The sequence below is a fragment of the Aristolochia californica genome, unplaced genomic scaffold, assembly GCF_029961685.1.
Source record: "Aristolochia californica isolate CCGP_79_NKW_82.1479 unplaced genomic scaffold, dmAriCali1.0.hap1 SCAF_14, whole genome shotgun sequence".
Taxonomy (NCBI): domain Eukaryota; kingdom Viridiplantae; phylum Streptophyta; class Magnoliopsida; order Piperales; family Aristolochiaceae; genus Aristolochia; species Aristolochia californica.
In genome coordinates, this window is record NW_027181815.1 from 10,365,370 (window position 1) to 10,385,058 (window position 19,689).

At 39.4% G+C, this 19,689-nt stretch overlaps 1 protein-coding gene across 1 annotated transcript; it reads left to right on the forward strand.

Annotated features, from left to right (window-relative positions):
* The first annotated feature begins 4,149 nt into the window (after window positions 1–4,149).
* Window positions 4,150–19,563, forward strand: LOC137949727 (AP-1 complex subunit mu-2). Its single transcript, XM_068795884.1, has 11 exons — window positions 4,150–4,751; window positions 5,087–5,233; window positions 5,379–5,441; window positions 5,718–5,894; window positions 5,979–6,082; window positions 15,886–15,993; window positions 16,151–16,247; window positions 16,327–16,424; window positions 17,217–17,358; window positions 17,478–17,600; window positions 19,052–19,563. Exons 1-11 carry the CDS (start codon window positions 4,623–4,625, stop codon window positions 19,148–19,150), a joined length of 1,287 nt encoding a protein of 428 aa, XP_068651985.1. The 5' UTR covers window positions 4,150–4,622; the 3' UTR covers window positions 19,151–19,563.
* The last annotated feature ends 126 nt before the right edge of the window (window positions 19,564–19,689 follow it).

The window sequence follows — 19,689 nt, forward strand, 5'->3', positions numbered from 1 at the left end:
CATTACCTAATGGTTATTTGACAACCTTACTCCTACCATCCTTTATTTGACTCTCACATACTTCTTTGGGCCAACCGCTTGCGTGTTGCTTCGGTTGGGAGTTTAAGTCCATCATGGTTGGGTGTTTTATGTCCATTAAGACACACACACACACACACACACACACACATATATATATACCCGTGGGTCTTTTATCATCGTCTTGTGAATGACATGCATTACCCACTTATCATGTCTTTTTATTGTCGTCTAGTGAATGACAGACATTTATAATGTATCACGTCTTTTATTGTCGTCTTGTGAATCACTGGCATTTATCATCCATTTCTACCTGTGAGAGATGGTGCCCGGGTTGGGAAACCGTGATGGAGGAGCTTAATACTACATATATGTTACCCCCTTAATTGACATTTATTACTTCTACCACTTGAGAATTGTTGTCATGTGGAGGGACATGGTAATTGAGGTGTTGTTACTACACGTCTGAGCACTACGTATAGACCCACTACCTACGAAAGATAGGAGTGCCACTACCTAAGAGTGATAGGAGTGTGCCCTACATCCAGCATAGGTTATGATTAAAGTATGGAGCAATGTTATACGGCTTGGAGTGATTTTACTCTCACTTATCTTATGCCAATTGGGCCTCATGGAAGAGAACACCATCGTGAGGGGGAGCGTTGGAAGATATGGAGGACTGCCATTTTATACGAGAAGATCTTTTACATCATTTGCATCACACTAGGAGTTGCTTGAGGGGAGTGTTGGAAATGGGCCCAAGCCTACACGACCAAGGAAAACCCACATATCCAAGTGTATTGGAAGATGAGCCCAAACCCATAAGACCAAAGAAGGCCCACATAACCAAGAATATTGGAAGATGGGCTCACACTCCTAAGATATGGGACCCACCATGATCACGTGAGGTCGCATAAGAAGTCTTACATAATAAGAAGTCTAATAGAGCCACAATTATTATGGAAGCAGGTCTCATAGAGGAGTTTCAGTTTAAAGGTGTTTTAGTCATGTTAGTCTTCTATTTATATTGGGTTATTTAATTATGTTAAGACTTATCTTTAAATGTTAGAGTTTGGGTATAATTGGGACAAGGGTAGTTTAATTGTAATTGGACTCTACTACTTTCATCTATTATAAATAGAGGTTCATGTACTCTGATTATATTAAGTCAATAAAGTATTTCTCTTTTCCATAAATTCAACAAAGGTTTCATCAAATATGTATCTTTTATCTCATTAGATGTATTAAGTTTTATACATCATGATATGTTTTAACCAGTTGGAGGATAAGTTATTAGAAGTTTTTTTTTATGGTTGGCATCTTATATCATTCCTTATATCGAAAGTTCGGGTACCTGTTTTGGTATCTCAAAAGTTTTTTTGAGTAGCAGATACAACTTCATCTTCCTTGGCGTATGTTTTATTTTTGGCAGATCTCATATCGACTTCCTTAAAATCGGAACCGGGATTACTCTATGACTGGCAACAATCAACAATCAAGAAACTTGCCATTATCCAACTTGGATATGTGTTATGTATTTTCCATAATTCCTTTCGGTTGCAACAACCACAACTTCGTTGGGGTTATTTTCATTTCTGGAAGATTGTTGGAGTCTTATCTGTTATTTGCACGATTTGTATCAAAATTACTTGTTTGAATTGATACAGAATCAAGTTGCAGTAGTTGGAAAGTTTCTTGAAATTGGATACAACAGTTGTATCATGATTACCTTCAATATATCAGGAAAGTTGTTGATCTAAGCTCCTATTTGTACATTGCCAACCAAATCTTTCCTTCCTTGGTTATGGGAGTTTATCTTCGGTGAAAAACTTTCTTTCGCATGTGGTTTTTGCCTCTGCCGAATCATTGCTGGTGATTACACGAGGTGTTGATTTGTCGATTTATTTCTAGAAACTTATCTTGACTCTGTCTGCTAACTGTCAAACACTTAGCCAATACAACTCAACAGACCAATCTGTTAGGTGCGGAAAGTAGAGTACTTAACCCAAGTGGACCAGGGGCAGACAGAACCTAACCCAGGTGGACCAAAACCACCTAACTCTGACACCCACTGTTCTCGTTCCCTACCACTTCCTCTGGGATTCGAACGTGGTGCCCAACTTTGATACCATGTCAAATGCCTAGCCAATACTCCCGAAAAGGTTGACATGTTAGGGAGCGGAAAGCCAAACTGTAACAAGAGTGGACGGAACCACTCTGATACCCACCGTTCCCGTTCCCTACCGCTTCCTCCGGGATTCGAACGCGGAATGAGGTGCCCAACTCTGATACCATGTCAAACGCCTAGCCAATACAACTCAACAGACCAGTCTGTTAGGTGCGAAAAGCAGAGTACTTAACCCAGGTGGACCAAGGGCGAATGAAACCTAACCCAGGTGAACTGGAACCAACTAGCTCTAACACTGACATCACTGATTCTCTTTTGATCTTGTGCGAAATTATCTTACGCTTGCATTGCTATCACGCGTTGTTCGGGAGCCATCGTTGCGGGTAGGAAGACAGTGACTAAATTAAAATGCTAAGTTAGGTAAGTTCTTTTAATCTGCCGAGCTACTCGAACCGAGCCTATTCTGACCAAGACTCAGACTAGACCGAGTTAACCCAGCGAACCAGTGACCCAAACTGCTTCTGTCCTGCTTGGGTTAACTCAAGCCAACTCAGTCCACTTGTTTTTTGCGATTATACGTGTCCGGGTCTAGAGTTCTATACCTATTGCTTCCATGACTCTACTATATGGGTCTACTACTTTACTCAACTCGACTCTGTCCTTTTCTCTAGCTTATTATTACTCGGTTCCAGCATACTATTTGGTGCAACTTCCTTTTTTAGTGATGGACTATTTGGTATGTGTTATTTGAGCCCATGCCCATTTCAGTTGTTGCTATTGCGTCTCTTTGGTTGAGACATTACTATTGAAGGACTTTCTAGTTGTTGACTGTTGTCAACATTGGTTATTTTGACAAAGAAGAAAGCATATGGTGGCCCAATAATATAATCTTCTAGGTGATCACTCGTTACCCCCTTAATTGACATTTTTACTTCTATTATTTGAGAGTCGGTGTCCTGTGGAGGGACAACGTAATGGAGGAGTTTATTATTATACTTCTAAGCAATGCCTATAGACCCGCTACCTACAGAGAATATGACTGTGCCCAACACTGTGAGGTATTGTTGTCCCTAAAAGAGTACGTGATAGATATTTTATAAGAATTTGGTGGTATGATCAAAACCAATAGATACCGTAATGAAAATGGACGACTTATATTGTGAGACTTGTCCAAAGTTAAGAGATAAGACATAATATCGTAGACTCATCAGTAACTTGCTTTATATTACAATAACACAACCAAATATTTCATTTGCAGTCAGTGTGGTTAGTCAATTTATCTAGCCATCGTGAAGTAGTCTATAAGTTTTGAGGTAAAACTTATATAACACTCCCTTTCCTAGAGGACTGAAAGAATTGTCTTTCAATCCTCTTGTTAGAAGGAGAATTAGTAGATGGAAAAAGATCATAAGCTTACCACTCTCAAAGAAGCGAGTCAGATAATGGTTAGCACAAGATGTCTTTTTGGCCACATCGTGCTAGGCGCGAGTAAGCCCCAACTAAAAGTATACTGAAGTGAATTGTCATTTTATCAGAGGTGTTATGATGAATGAAAAAATCTCTAGTCTACATGTGAAATCTTTTGAATAAGAGGGACTTTGTTTATTTATATAACAAGCTAGGTCTGTTTAATCTTTATGGCCATGTTTGAGGGGGAGTGTTGGCATGAGCAATACGATATTACGGTAAGTCTTTGAGGTCATATTGGTTATTTCATGTAAATTTTGTAACACTATAATTAATAAATGAAGTTAGAGATTTTTCATCCTTAACGAGAGTCTATCACATTGACATTCTCTGATACTTCTAATCCATTTCCTTTCCTATGCTTTCAAAATTCTACCTGAGTATTTGGGTGGAATGACTAAGATAAGGTCATTTCAATGTACTAAGATAACGTAGGTTATTTCAATGTTATTTTAAATGGAGAAGGGTATACCTTAACAACATTTATCGGACAATCGGCTGACAAAATTACAAAATGATCTGACAATGTCCGTTTACGGCGCTACCCCCATTTTCCATCCGAGATCTGAATGCTCCTTTCACAGATCTTAGCCTCCCTTCACCGTATCGGCGTATCCTGAAACCTAAAGCATAAGCGGAAGCGGATCGGTGGAGAGGCTCACAACCATATAGATCTTGCTAATTAGGCCCACGATCAACAGTGCGAATGCGTAGCTTCCAACTTTGGATTCCTAATAATGTTTGAGCTTCTGCATTCAGCTCTTCTTCCGCTTGGCCCTTCCGACACAGCCTTGAGAACGGAAATTCTCGTCTTCCTACTGAAATTATCCTCTACTTCTATACAGTCATAGCTCCGTTTCTCTACCCTGTTTTCACTTTCCCAAAATCTTGAAATGATGCACAAAACACGGTCGGGAACATTGGAAACCCTCTCTGCAATTTCTGTTACTACACTGACCAGATCTAATTCCGCGATCTGATATACGAGCTCACGTTAAAACACTAATTCATGGCTGGCGCTGCCTCGGCGCTTTTCCTTCTAGACATAAAAGGTCGGGTTCTTGTCTGGCGGGACTATCGGGGCGATGTCTCCGCTATTCAGGCGGAGCGATTCTTCACCAAGCTCATCGAGAAAGAGGTAAATAGCATTTTTTATGATCCTTTTGTTTTTTTTCTACTTCATTTTATATTTTGATCTGATCAATGTTTAGCGATAATATGGTTCCTCTTGACGGGGGCCGAAACTCGTCTATTTTGGGTCCGTGCACTAGCATTCGACCTTAAGTAGACTGGCTTTGATCTGGTGGCATCTGGATACAGTCTTTCTATTTTAATATCCTTTTAGAAGGCTTAAAATCTGTTCCTGTACGTGTTTTGAATTCCAGCGCAGATAATGTTTATGGTAGGCGGATAAAAGAAAGGAGGATAACTTAGTATCTGACTTAGACCAGGTGTTTGTTTGATTTGTGACAGGGTGATCCAGAGTCTCAAAATCCGGTGGTATATGATAATGGTGTCACGTACATGTTTATTCAACACAATAATGTTTACTTGATGACAGCATCAAGACAGAACTGCAATGCTTCCAGCCATCTTCTTTTTCTGCATCGTGTCGTTGATGTATGATCTCATTATCTAAACATTACACCTTTGTTGCATCTTTACTAATTAAGCTTAATTGGAATTTCATATATATTTTCCTAAATTTTCTTCGTTTTCCATGTTCTTGGATTGATGAGTCTGAAGGACATATTGCTACTGGCAGGTCTTTAAGCACTATTTTGAAGAATTAGAGGAGGAATCTCTTAGAGATAATTTTGTTGTGGTGGTAAGAGGATAGAACTTTTCCTTTTTTATTTCTTTTCTGAATTTTATTTTCATATTCCATATGTGTTTCCTTTTTCACATTAGCACATAAAACCATTAGGAGTGCCTTGAGAATGTCGATAAGCAAATGGTCTGTTTCTTTATTTGTATTATTGACATGTGTCATTTGATAATGTTCGAATGCTTTGACCAAAGTTCACTTAAGAAGGAAAGTATGCTACATATTAGTAAATTCATGCACATTTTAATTCTTCATTGTACAACTATTGTTTTGCAGTATGAATTACTTGACGAAATGATGGACTTTGGCTATCCTCAATACACTGAAGCAAAAATTCTCAGTGAGTTTATTAAGACGGATGCATATAGGATGGAAGTCACTCAACGACCTCCTATGGCTGTAACAAATGCAGTGTCATGGCGTAGTGAAGGCATACGATACAAGAAAAATGAAGTAACTTTTTGGCTTTAGCTTCCTTTTTACTGTGTTTTGGTTATGACGTTTGTCTGAACAAATGCTTCTTCTATGTGTTCTAAGGTCTTCTTGGATGTTGTGGAAAGTGTCAATATACTTGTCAATAGCAATGGGCAGATTATCCGTTCAGATGTCGTTGGAGCATTAAAGATGAGAACATATTTGAGGTGCATTGTTTTCCTATACCAATGAAGAATGTTGGAAAAATTGTCTTTTTTTAACAGAGCTTGTATTGTTATCAATTATTTTGATGACATTTACACTTATGAGATTGCACATAACATGTTAGGAGAATCATCCATCCTATCATTATCTACTCTATCTGTTTTCTTCCACCTTCAACTGAGTCTGTCTTGGCAATTATTTACAGTTTTGGGAATGCAGATAATGGGTATAGTGAAATCATCCTATCATAATGTAGATAATCTTTTCTTTTCATCAAATATGTAAGATATTTTCCTAGTTTAATGGCTGATGAGCAGCTTTAGTTTTATAACTAAGAGAGAAATTTCCTGCTATAACAGTTGCCTGCTTTTACATTCCCGTGCTTCTACTACAAGTGGGAGTTTCTGGAGCAGCAATCTTCAGTGTTGACCTTCTGTTGGTATTAAATTGTTGGAGGAGAGTTTTGCAATTTGGAATGCTATTATGTCTGAGAAATTCATTGTTTGGAATGATTTCTTGTTGTTGTGCAGTTAGAATCACTTGAGTGTACTATTGCCAACCCAAGATCAAGCTTAACAACCAAACGTTCTTTATGTAATAATGTAGGATTCCTACCTCAAGAGCTAGGACTTGTATTTGCAATGTATTTTGAAATGAGAACGTTGCTCATCCACCCTAAGACTGGTGATTGTGTAATCTATCAATGCCATGTCAAGTGAGAAAATCATTTTTGAACTGATTTTCTCATAGTTGTGCATTTTGAACCACTTGAGATAAGTGCTCCCAAGCCCAAAGTCATACCTAACAACTTGTACTGGTCTACAAGAATGCAGTTTCAAATTCCAAAGTTCAGAATCTTACTCCAATGTGTCTTGGAGTGGGAATTTTGCACAATTCATTCTGGAACGCCAATTCCAAGTGCAAAGTCATGTTTGGGATATTTTCATTTGGATGTGCTGTTGGAATTACAGGTGACAATTGTCTTCAAGCCTGAACTCAATCTTCACAACCACTGATCGTTTAGTTCATAATTGCTATGGTGCTTCACTGAAGGGAAAGACTCATGATAGAGAAAGGTAATTGCCAGCAAAGAAAATATAAGTCCAAACCATTGGTTCCTTCCCAGTCCAGCACCTAATGGGGTTCTAGAGTTTTCCAACCTTGAAACTTCACAACTACTGATCATTTAGTTTATAATGGCTATGATGCTTCTCTATGAGAAAGATATGCTGTGGAGAAATGTTGTGCTAGCAAATATAGTATAAATCCAAACCATTGGCTTCCTTCTGGTCCAGCAACTAAAAGGGGCTCTAGAATTTGGAAGACCTTCCTGATATGGAAGCCGATGTTCTTGGAGAAAGACATTAGATTTCGTGCTAAAGAGGGTGGTATGATTGAATTCTTCACAGATCTATGATTAGGGAGCCTGCCCTTTAATCTGCCATATTCAACCCTTTTTCGACTGGGGAGAAGTCCTACACTCTGTTCAGGACTTGAGAATTGCTGCTGATACTTGTGCTGGTTGTGCCCTAAACTTAGAAGGAGACTGTCAGATGATGAATCTGCCGAAGTTTCAAGGCTGATATTGCAGGTGGAATCATCATAGTCCAGCAATCAAGGTCTGACTTAATAATGTGGAGCCCATCCACATCTGCCTATTTCACAGTGGCCTCCTACTACAAACTCAAATCATCTCACTTCCCTTCTCCTCTATCTGGTGAAGTAAGTAAAGTATGGAGCATGTTGGGCCCTTCGAAGCTTCTTAATTTTACTTGAACAGCATGGCACAGTAAAATTCTCATGAGTGATGAATTGGCAAAGTTGGGACCAGTGGTGAACAGTTTACCTAAGCTATCTGGGGAGACATAGGAAACCATCAATCATGTACCTCTTCTTTGCCCATTCCGAAAATCAGTTTGGGAGGCTATTTTCTGTAAAATTGGCATTCAAACTTGTTTTTCAGAATTGTTCTCAATATTCGCGAGCCACCATCACTACTGGTCTCTCACCAAATATGGCAAATCCTTTGGGAGGCAGCAATTGCTGTGGTATGCTGGAAGCTTTGCTATAGAGAAACAAAATAACATTTCAACACTCTGCCAGCCACTGGTTCTCAAGATTGGAGCAATTCATTGAGCTCTCCTTTGGGCGTCTTCTCTTCATCAAATGCCCCTATTCCCAACTTAGTTATTAGAAGCCACTGAAAAGAAATTATGAACCTCCAGGATCATCCTTATATTATTCTTGCTGAATGGCAGACCCCCCTTCCTCATGGATGCTAAAATGATTGTTCCTCTCTTGGAAATCCTGGGCCTTGGGGCATATGTGACTTGATATAAGCCAAAGCAAGAGCTTTACCTAATGTAGTTTGTACCCCCTGGCCCCCTTATTGAAGAAGATTCAGCTAATGTTATTGGCTCAATGGCCAATAACTCTGATTCTCCTTGAAGACTTGCTGATGTGTTCAATAACACTTCTGGTCTCTCCTCTTGGAGGGTGGTATGGGAGCATGTGGCTTGCTCTGCCAACAGCCTTACGGAATCCTTAGCTGGAGATGGAGTTGCTTGTTAGTATCTTGCTATTGGGTCTTCCCTTCCTTTGCAATCTAGGGGCTATTTCCCTGGTATTATGTATTATCTGTTTTCACTGCAATAAAGCAATCACCATTTTCAAAAAAATAAAAGTTAGAATCTGATTCCTACCTGTAAAGTTTGGATTCACATCCCAGTTCATTCTAGAATGGGAATTTGCACAACCACCACCATACTATGGAAATAAAAGCCTGGAAGGCTTTATTGGACCAATTTGTTCAGAGAGGAATGAAGAAACTCTTGGTTTGGATGATTGCTTTGGCAAATCTAAAAGATATGATGCTTGATTATGCAAAGGTATGTTTCCAAGTTACTCTGTTAAACTCTATGATCTGGTGCCATATATTGAGAACAGGATCCTGAGTAGCTTGCACGGTTCTTCTACAATATCTACATGTTTCAGTGTGTTAAATAATAGTTTAAAAGTTGAAAGGCTCAAAATTTAAGGTGCTGTTACATCATCTTTCTTTGGCTTCTATATGGGAGTTGGGATAAATTTTTATTATCCAACTTCATAACCTACCATTTAATTTTTTTTATATTGTGGATATAAAAGGTGTAGGTGCAGGGTTTGGTTCTGATTGCAAATAAACCCAAGACAACCTAGATCCAACCAGCATTTTCCATTTTGTCCCACTTATGTGTCCTAGTATTATTCTCAAACTGATCTTAGAGGTCCCTAAATGTGAAGTTCTGCCTTCTTCGGCTTCTCATGTGAGAACACTTATCTATAGTTCTCTTGGCACAATACATTTTTTATTTATTTATAAAAGTGATAATATATTAAACAAGAGAAAGATTATGCTAAAAGGGGGCCTCACGTAACAACTAGAGAAGGGAGGGAGGTCTTGTGTTTAGCTAGACTGTCGGCCAAAGAATTGGCTGAACGGGGAACACGAGACTAAGTACAGGTAAGGTTGGTAGTGAGGTCAGAAGGTGATAAATATGCCAGTGTTTCCAGGGGGGGTAGCAGCAGTGGAGCACCAATGGATGACAACTCTGGAATCACCTTCTACAATGAGGGGGTCGTGGAGATGTTCATGAAAAATAGCTAGCCCATGGTATCGGAGGCCCCCTAATGATGTCGCCAAACCCAGCCGGACCCGGGTTTCCCGAGCACTCCCTTCAAAATTTAGTTTAGAAACCCCTTGGGGAGGGGGGGACCAGGGAATACAGGCAGGGAGGCGGCGACTTCCTACCATTTGAGCGATGCATTGCCAATTAGATCTTAAAGAGGTACCGTTGAAGGTGCTGAAGGCGTCCCTTGTGTGAAGTCAAGCAAATATGTGCCTAACAATCGATTCAATGACCTTGTCGGTGGTGCGGGATTTCGAGCTAAAACACCTACTGTTCCTCTCCTGCCAAAGCAACAATGGAATGTGCCCAAGGCAAGCAGAGGCCAACAGGCAGCTCAGCTTGGGCAGGGGAATATGTTGGAGGTCTTCTCAACATGGCAGGTTCAACATTTGTACACCTGGTGCAAGTTGGAAGAGTTCCTTACTGGGAAATTCACTTAGAAACTGTCTTTGACCTGGATGGCCCTTTAAGGGGAGAGAAAGGGTGGGGGTGATTTTGATCTTGTCAACCTCATCTACTTTATAGATTCTACTATATTTGCATGTTACAAAATTATTAGAGCACAACCACTTTTCACCACTATGGTTGAAGTAGACCAATGTTGTTACTGATTGCAGGAAGGGACTTGGAAGTAATCAAATTAGTAGCCATTTGATCAATATGTTGGATACCATTTTCATTTGACTTATCCACACCACTTCTAAACCGAAAAGAATTCAGAAACTTCAGCCTCTCAAACTTTAGAGGAAATTGGCAGTTGGGCTGTCTCGGCTCTCAATCATGGCTATATGGACCTCCCCCCCCCCCCCCCCCCCCCCCCCCCCCAATTGGGCCACTTCAAGCTTAACTTCAATGGGAGCGCTCTTGGTTGCCCTGCCTTGCGGGCTAGGGAGGAGTTATCCATGATGCTAACGGAGATTTCCTCTTATCTTTCGCGCCCCCCCCATTGGGCCACTTCAAGCTTAACTTCGATGGGAGCGCTCTTGGTTGCCCTGCCTTGCGGGCTAGGGAGGAGTTATCCATGATGCTAACGGAGATCTCCTCTTATCTTTCGCGGGCCCTCTTGGTAACTCCGACTCCACAATAGCAGAACTTTCGGAATTGCTAAACGGAATTCAAATTTTCTCAAGTCGGCTCATGGGCCCACTCTGCATTGATTCAACTCAAAGGTTGTCATTAACTGGTGTGCAAAATCCATCAGGCCTCCATGGCGTCATTGGGACATGTACTCGGAAATATGTAATTTAATTTCCCTTTTGAATTGTACTTGGAAGCACATTCCCCGCTCTGCCAACCACTTGGCAGACATCTAGGTTAAGGCGGGCATTTCACTCCAACACCTTGTTGTGGAGGAAGGCCCTCTGCCCTAGGTTTGATGGTACTTCTCTCTTCTTTTTATAGTCTATACACACTTTTCAAAATAAAAATTGACTTATCCACACCTCTGTCCAATTATCCCTATAAATAGTATAATATAATATATTTTATGATGGAACAGAATGATACAAAGAAACAAAGAAGCTTCAATTTAATAACATGCACAATGTAGCAAATATTTAACCTCAAGAGTCTAGCCCTTTGTAAGATGTCAAGCAAGCTGGTGAGCTGACAACATAAATTCCTGTGGCCATTTGCCTAACAATGATAGCTCCTCACTTTGTTCAAGCAAAACTATGTGAGGCGAGTCTAGCCCTTTATTCAATTGAGCCCATTGCTTTACTGGAATCTCCTTTCTACTGCTTTGTTGTTCTCAAAACCTTTGAGAGTAGGCAATTGGGTAATGTATGTATAACCACCCTGACATTTTCCAAATGTGTGTTTTTGGGTTGTGGATGGTTTTGTGAGAAAACTAGTTGCCAGGTGATTGGCTATGTGTAGTACGCACGTGTTTTTTATTTTTTATTTTGATAAAGATGTATTTATATTAACGAGAGAAAAATTACAAAGGAAAAGGTAGCAAATCCCTAACAACAAGAGATTGCAGGGTCGCTCCCTGCTTGGCTAGCGCATTTGCTGTCAAATTTGCAGATCTCGGAATGTGAGACCAAATACAAGAGAGTAGTGAGGTAATTTCTAAAATCTCCCGAAAGATGTCCCAATGGCGCCACGACAGAGGGGAAGCACACTTGCACCAGCCAATGACCACCTTCGAGTCCCCTTCAATGTGAAGGGGACCACTGCAATTGTCTCTGAAAACGCGAAGCCCATTGAGGAGGCCATGGAGCTCATCCGACGTTGAATCGGAAATGCCTAAAGTGCTGGCATGAGAGAAACACTGATTTTCGGATGAATCTGAAATAACTCCCCCAAAACCAATGATCCAGGATTGTCGAGAGAAGAGCCATCAAAACAATTTTAGGTAACCAGCTTTCGGGGGAGTCCACTCTTGCATGACTTGGATCTTGGTCCCAATGTGCATCTTTGCCAAATTGCTCCAGTTTTCACGGATAGAGGTACCCTCAAAGGAGGAAAAAGACTTCTTAGTCAAAAGCCAAGAGGAAATTTGGCCGACACTCTTACCGTTGATTCACTTCTAGTATCGAAACGCCTTCAATTGCGCTCATTTCAAAGCCCCCTCAAAACAAAATTGGCATAGGCGGAGATCATAACTTTTCCGAGACTAGGAAGAGGATAACCAATGAACGACTTGTTGAAGGAGATCAGATCAGCTGACATACAGAATTGCAACCCCAACTTGCAGAGAACTGAGGTCCACACCTTCCATGAGAAGGAGCACTGTAGCAGAATATGACTGGTGGTTTCGGCCTTTGTATTGCAAAAAGGACAGAGGGGGTCGATAGATGGGTGGCCCCTTCTTCGAAGTACATCTACCGTGAGAATCTTACTTTGGCAAGCGCTCCACATGAAGAATTTTATTCTTGGCGGTGCACAAAGACGCCATACAAAGTATGTCTCATGCTCCCTTTGAGTTGAATCCCAGCCATTAATGTATTTGTATGTAGATGAAACTGAGAAGGTGCCGCTTTTGTCAGGCCACCAAATGAGCTTGTCAGCATCGGAAGGACTAATTCTGACAAAATTTAAAGAATCCATCAATCAGCTTGCTTCCAAAGCTTCCGTGTTGGAGAGACCCCTTCGGGAATGTAGGCTCAAACCACTACCCTCAAAAGCATCAACTATTGATATCTCCCTTTGTGTAGAGAGGAGGAATAGATTCCTGAAGGAGATTTGTAAAGGTTCCGGCCCTGTCTACCAATCATCCCAAAATTTAAGGGATCTACCGTTTCCAACAAAGAGTCTTCTGGTTGAGGAATTTTTTTGAAGAAGTGAGTATAGTGATCTCCATATTGAGGATAGTCCTCTCCGATTACCACCTGACATCCACCATGGAGAATTCCGACCAAGTTTGACAAGAACCATATCCTTCCAAAGGTTTGAAGAAATTGTGTTGAACTTCCATATCTATTTTAGGAGTAGAGCTTGGTTCATTTCCTTTGATTTCCAGATCCCTAGTCCACCCAATCTCTTTGGTAGACAAACTTCATCCCATCTGACCAGGTGATATTTAAATGCATCACTTGATGCCCTCTAGAGAAACCTTCTTTCATCTTATCCATGATTTTACATATGGAAGAAGGGCAAGGCATAAAGGACAAAGCATAATTTGGGATGCCCGCAATACAAGACTTAAGGAGGATGAGCCTTCCAGCTTTGCTGAGAAGACGCCCCTTCCAGGTTGCTAACCGGGACTCAATCTTTCAACCACTGTGTTCCATAGACTTTGGGATATATGGCCATTGAATAAGGGGAAGGGGGGGGGGAGCCATTCATGATTAACAGCCGAATAAAACACAGAGGAGAGGAATTCTGCTTCTATGTTGAATAAGAGCGGAGAGAGTGGGTCACTCTGTCTGTGTAGTACTCATGTAGATGGTGTAGTGTATGCTTTAGTCATCTAAAGAAAACCATTGTTCTTTGCATCTCTTAGTTTATATATCTATTATTTGTTTTAGTATCTATTCAATTTTTAAATATATTTTAAAATAGGTAATCTATAATCTTAAACAAGGATGTGTTAGAATAATCCCATGTAGATCCAAAATTATAAAGATCCTATGCATATTACCGATGAAAAGTTCTTCTAATTTTGAGATCGACTGGGACCCAACTTTAACAATAATAGAAGAGATGGGTCTAGGTTGTTGGAAGAGGATAGGTACAAGGTTAATACTGGGTCTTCTTTTCATTTTTTGTGTTGGATTTGCAAAGCCATCTTAAATTCTCCATGTCATTATACTTAAGGAATATTTTTTTTTTCATTTTTGCGATGGATTTTTCAAAGCCGTCTACATTCCTGTATGTTGTTAAACTTAAGGCCTAATAAAGATCTTTGCAAATTGAAGAGCACTGCCAGTTCTTCACATGTTAGGCAGTATGAAAGGTTTACCAATAGTGTTGTTTCAAGGAGTTGCCTGGGGAGTATCCCAAATGAGACTCTGGCTTTTAAGGAACATCCAACATCTTTGTTTATTTGAAATGAACAAGCTACATCTTTTAGCATACAGGTGTAGGAGATTTGATGCCAAGTCGCAGGGAAAAAACTTTGTAGGTATCAAACTGGGTTACTAGTTTCCTGGTGGAAAAATGGCAGGTAGTCCTTAGATCACCTCATTCCTGCACCTTGTGTCAAGTAAGAATTTTCAGCTCAAGAGGCTCCCTTCGTGTGGTTTCTGAAAAGAGGCATGAGGCCTGATCTTTCCTCTTGAGATATGGATTTTTAGAATACATTATAATTCACCTTCTAACTTTTTTCTGTTTAGCTTTTTTTTTAAAAGAAAACTCTTTTCATCTAAGAAATTGAGTAGGACAAGGCAGGTTTTGACCCATATTAAAGTACTGTGGATCTCTTTTCTTTCAGCTAGGCTGAATGGTCCAAAAGGGAGGGGTGCATGCAAGATAATCCTGGATGGCTTAAGTCGATACTTGCAACCAGGTGTTATGCAATCGGTGTATGCTGAAAAGTTTGAAGACAAATTATGAGATTGCTATTGGATCTAGCTGTGCTTTATGGAGTAGGATGTTGAGAAGTTGACAACTTCCATCTTTAACGATGGGAGAGATGATAATGCTATGTTGGAAGCAAAACAAGGTAGGCAAAAAATGTAGAAATGGATATGTTAGTGACCATCTAGGAAAAGGTGATGATGTATAAACAAATATATTCAGATTCCTTGAAATGATATGGACATGGTCTATGGACATCACATAGTGCACCACATAGTTTTTTGCAGAACTAGTGAGAAACTGGAATCCTGAAATGATATAGATGAGAGTTTTAGGAAAGATTTGAAGAAGGCCAACTTAGCGATGGAACCAGCAAATACAGTAGATTATAGGAGGATGCATGTACCTGAGCAAAGCTTTGACAATGATTATAACTATTTGTGGCTGATTAATTTATGTACTGTTGAGTACCAGTTAAAAGGAAATATCTTCCTCTGTACAAAAGAAATTTTGTGCAATTTTGTGTTTGCGAGAAGGGTTGAGAGGTAGGACAGTTGGTGGGGATTTCTAAAATTGGGCTGGAGGAGCATGGCTACCTATAGATATTCCTTCTTTCTTCCCTCTAGACATTAGAAACTCTAAAATCAGAAGATGGAGTGGTACTTTCTGCTTGGGGAGCTTGTTTCTGTGTAAATAATCCTGTTTTTGGACCCTATTAGGAACACTAGGGAGATCAATATCCTCTTGGTTGAGCTTTTATTGCAAATTTAGAATTTTCGCACACTACATGCCGGTGTGTTCTGATGAATCTTGATGAAATAAATCATTGTCTTTGGACTGTGGAGGAATCTCTTTATATATCTATGTTCTTAAGGTCATTATACGATCAATCCATTGAGGGATTTCACTCAACACATGGGCTTTTTTCTTGGATTGCTCGCTGAATTTGAAAAGTCTGCAGGCGGCTGGTACACAGGCAAATATTAGATGTAGCATAACGGCTTCATCTAATTGATGGGCTCTTCTAGTAAAAAGCAGAAAGAATGTCTTTCTACTAGTGATAAGATGCATGAAGCATTATGTTTAGATCCAAGATTATGCATTTTTTATAAACAAAACTGTGCTGGTTTATTTCCCATGCCTTTATTCTCACATCCATTTTGTTGTGACAGTGGAATGCCAGAGTGTAAGCTAGGTCTTAATGATAGAGTTCTTCTGGAGGCTCAGGGGCGATCAACAAAGGGAAAGGCCATCGATCTGGATGATATAAAGTTTCATCAGTATGTGCTTAACTTGTCACTTGAGATGATTCTGCTTGCCTTTGCAGTTGTCTATGACTTCATTGTCAGTGTAACTATTCTGAAAAGTGTTATATCAGGATATTTATTGTAGACATGTTGAAACTTCTTTTCTAATGATTCATTTCCTTCTGGATAGGTGTGTGCGGCTGGCTCGCTTTGAGAATGATAGGACAATTTCTTTTATACCACCAGATGGTTCCTTTGATCTAATGACTTACAGGCTCAGTACTCAGGTTCTTCCTTTTGCTCTTTGTGGCCCGAAATTGGTGGGGTTTACTTATAGCTGTGTTGCTGATTCATATCATTTTTCAGGTAAAGCCTCTTATTTGGGTAGAAGCCCAAGTTGAAAGACATTCAAGAAGTCGTATAGAGCTGATGGTTAAGGCTCGGAGCCAGTTCAAGGAGCGCAGGTAGAGTTTTATGGTTCTGTGTACCTAGGGGTGTCAATTTTAGCGATTTCCCTATTAAGCGATTAACTGAGCGCAGGTAGATTTTTATTCTGTGTACCTGGGGTGACAATTTTAGCCGATTTCCCTATTACCTGATTAACTGCTTTACCTGTTTAATTATAAAAAAATATGGAAGAAAAATCTTCACCTGTTTATGAATTCGGGTCAATTTACCCGATCATCCATCACGGTTTAGAAACAGTACGAATAATCAGTTTTCCACACCCGATACCCCTATATAATATATATCCAGCCTGGAAGAAGGGAGAGTAATGGGTAACAGACTGATTTTTTAATATTATAAAGATGTTTTATTAGTTTTATTGTTTTATAATGTTTTATAGTTTTTATATGAATCTTATGTGATGTTGTAGTGTAATTTAAAATTTTAATTATTTTCAGCAATTTATTTATCGTGTTTATGTGTTTTTTAAGATAATATATTAAATTATTTATTTACTTACCCACGGGTAAACGGGTGTGGAAATCAGATACGGAATAAGTTGTTATTCATTTGGGTGAAACGGGTGAGAAAACGGGATACGCAATAAGTTGTTATTCATTCGGTGAAACGGGTAATGGAACAAAAGTATGGTAAACAGAACGTGTAACGGAATACCCATTAGCTGTTCCATCCATTACCCGTTTACAGCCCTATGCGTATTGGTCCTTCTATCCGGAAGTTCGTAGCTTCTAATTGTTTGTCCTACTCAGCACTTCCTGATTTATTAATTAGTTGTTTTGGATATACAGCACAGCAACTAACGTTGAAATTGAGTTGCCTGTACCCTCTGATGCTACAAACCCTAATATAAGAACTTCCATGGGATCTGCTTCGTATGCTCCTGAAAATGATGCATTACTCTGGAAAATAAAATCTTTTCCTGGTGGCAAGGTGCGATTGTAACTATACTTTTTTTTTCCAGCTTTTTAAAATTTTGTATTCTTTTGTTATTTCTGTTTGTATTGCTATCCAACATTTTGATTCATTTGCCAAATGTTTTGATTCTATAGGAGTATATGTTGAGGGCAGAGTTAAGTCTTCCTAGTATTACTGCTGAAGAAGCAACTCCAGAGAAAAAGGCCCCAATCCGGGTGAAGTTCGAGATACCATATTTTACAGTCTCTGGAATACAGGTACGTCATGCAAGTCACAGCTTGACTCCCGTTCATTACCTCAGATGTTTTGCCTGTTGTTTGCAGTGCTGTGCTTACTATATTTTTTTAGTGAATTACATATTGCATTTGAAAGGAGAGAAGACCATAGAAGAGGAAGTGATTGCTTGATATCCCGCTATTTCTTCTAGACAGTGTTGTCAGAACTGGACCAGAATGGCTGGTTTAACCCGATTGAACTGCAACCGGACCCTTTTCTGGTTCTCACATAAAGAAAATGGTTTTTAGCTTAAAACGTGTTGGTCTGGTCTGAACTTGAACCATATTGGTTAGTTTGGTCCGGTTCAATCATTTTCTTACGAAGAAATGGTGAAATTGTTTTTAATAGAGAGAATTCAAAGTTATGACTAAGTACTTACGCAGAAAAAGTAGTATCAACCAACAGAAGACTGATTCATATCCAACTTCACAGAATAATATATAGAAAGAAAATAAGGTGACCCATTGGACCTTGTCTAACCAGTGGTTGAATCTGGTCTAACCAAATTGAACCAAAACCAATCATCCTACCGGTTTGACTGCTGGTTTGGTTTTAATAATATCGCTTCTATGTCATCAGTTTCTTCATCAAGTTTTCATGATTCAAAGAGACCTCATTGTCCTTGATCATGTTCTTTCAGTTAACTGTGGATCCTCCTGTGTTCTTCAGCATCTAAGAAATTACACAACCTTAGCTGCCTTGTGTTCTCTTTTGATTTGCTGTACTCGTCTAATCTATGGCTGCCTCTGTGTTTCTTTCTTTTGTAAGAATATTATAGTGAAAACATATGGAGAACAAATGGTCAAAGTCCCAGAACTTGTAATATACCAAAAGATGTTTGATTTACTCATCTGATTGTCTTAAAGAATTTTCGTGAAGGATAAAGAGTTCTTGTTGGAAAAGCTGAAATTGATGAAATGTTCTTATCTGGAAAGTAGACAATCAATGCTCATGTTATGGTGCACCTGCACGTAATTTTGCTGGTTCAACCTTTTTTGACCGTGTACCCAAACTTCTGTTCCTTGAAGAGCATACAGGCTCTATATATCACTTCTACTAGATGTAGTTTAAGCTTTTCTGTATGCCTAATTGTGAGCTAGTTGCTAGAGTTATCGTGTACCTATCTGATGAGGAACTAATTGACAAGGAGCCTTAAAATGACGAGGTGAGTGACAAAGGGGGTCGTGGGGGTAAGGTTAACTTAGCAATGCGGTTGGCCAATTTGAGAGCAGAACAAAGTAGGAGGATCCATGTAGCTGACGTCATAAATAATTAGGATAAGGCCTTTAAAGATGATGATTATTATATGCAGCTGATGGAGGATGAACATGTTAAATGCCTAATACATATATATATTTCTTCTTTATGCCTATTATGATGTAACTGTTAGTTGCTCGTTTTTGCTAATTGCAAAGAACTACTAATTTTGTAGGTTCGGTACCTGAAAATAATTGAGAAAAGTGGGTACCAGGCGCTCCCATGGGTGAGGTATATAACAATGGCTGGCGAGTATGAGCTGAGGCTTATCTAATGCACCCAAAATTTAGTTCACCCATTCAAGCTAGCATTTACATGAGAAAATTCTCAGCCGGTGGTATGGGAGCATGCATATATTGGAAATTACCGATCATTGATATAATTCACCTTCTTTTGTTTCTTATCTTTGTCATTTATGTATTAGTACATGTCAATCATTGTGTATCCAGAGATAAGACTCGGCCAATTTTTTTCTTTTTTCCAGAATGAGTGAGAAGTAGTTGAAAAATTGAAGGCTGTCTTACATGGGATTTGAGCAGGTAGAGAGGTACAAGAAAAAGAAAAATACACGGATCAAACGTCTCTATCTGCTGTGTGGGATTTTATTTTTGGGCATGTGTCATGTACAAATCCAAATCTACATTGACATATATTATTTGTTTGATTAATATTATGAGTTTAGAAGTAGTTCTCCTAGTTAAAAGTGATCCGTAGGTTTGGATAAGAATTTTAGTTAAGGAATGTTAAGAGGATTGATCTTGACTCCAAAACTAGTAAGAGGTAATAAAGAGGAACGTTTTGTCACAGATTCAG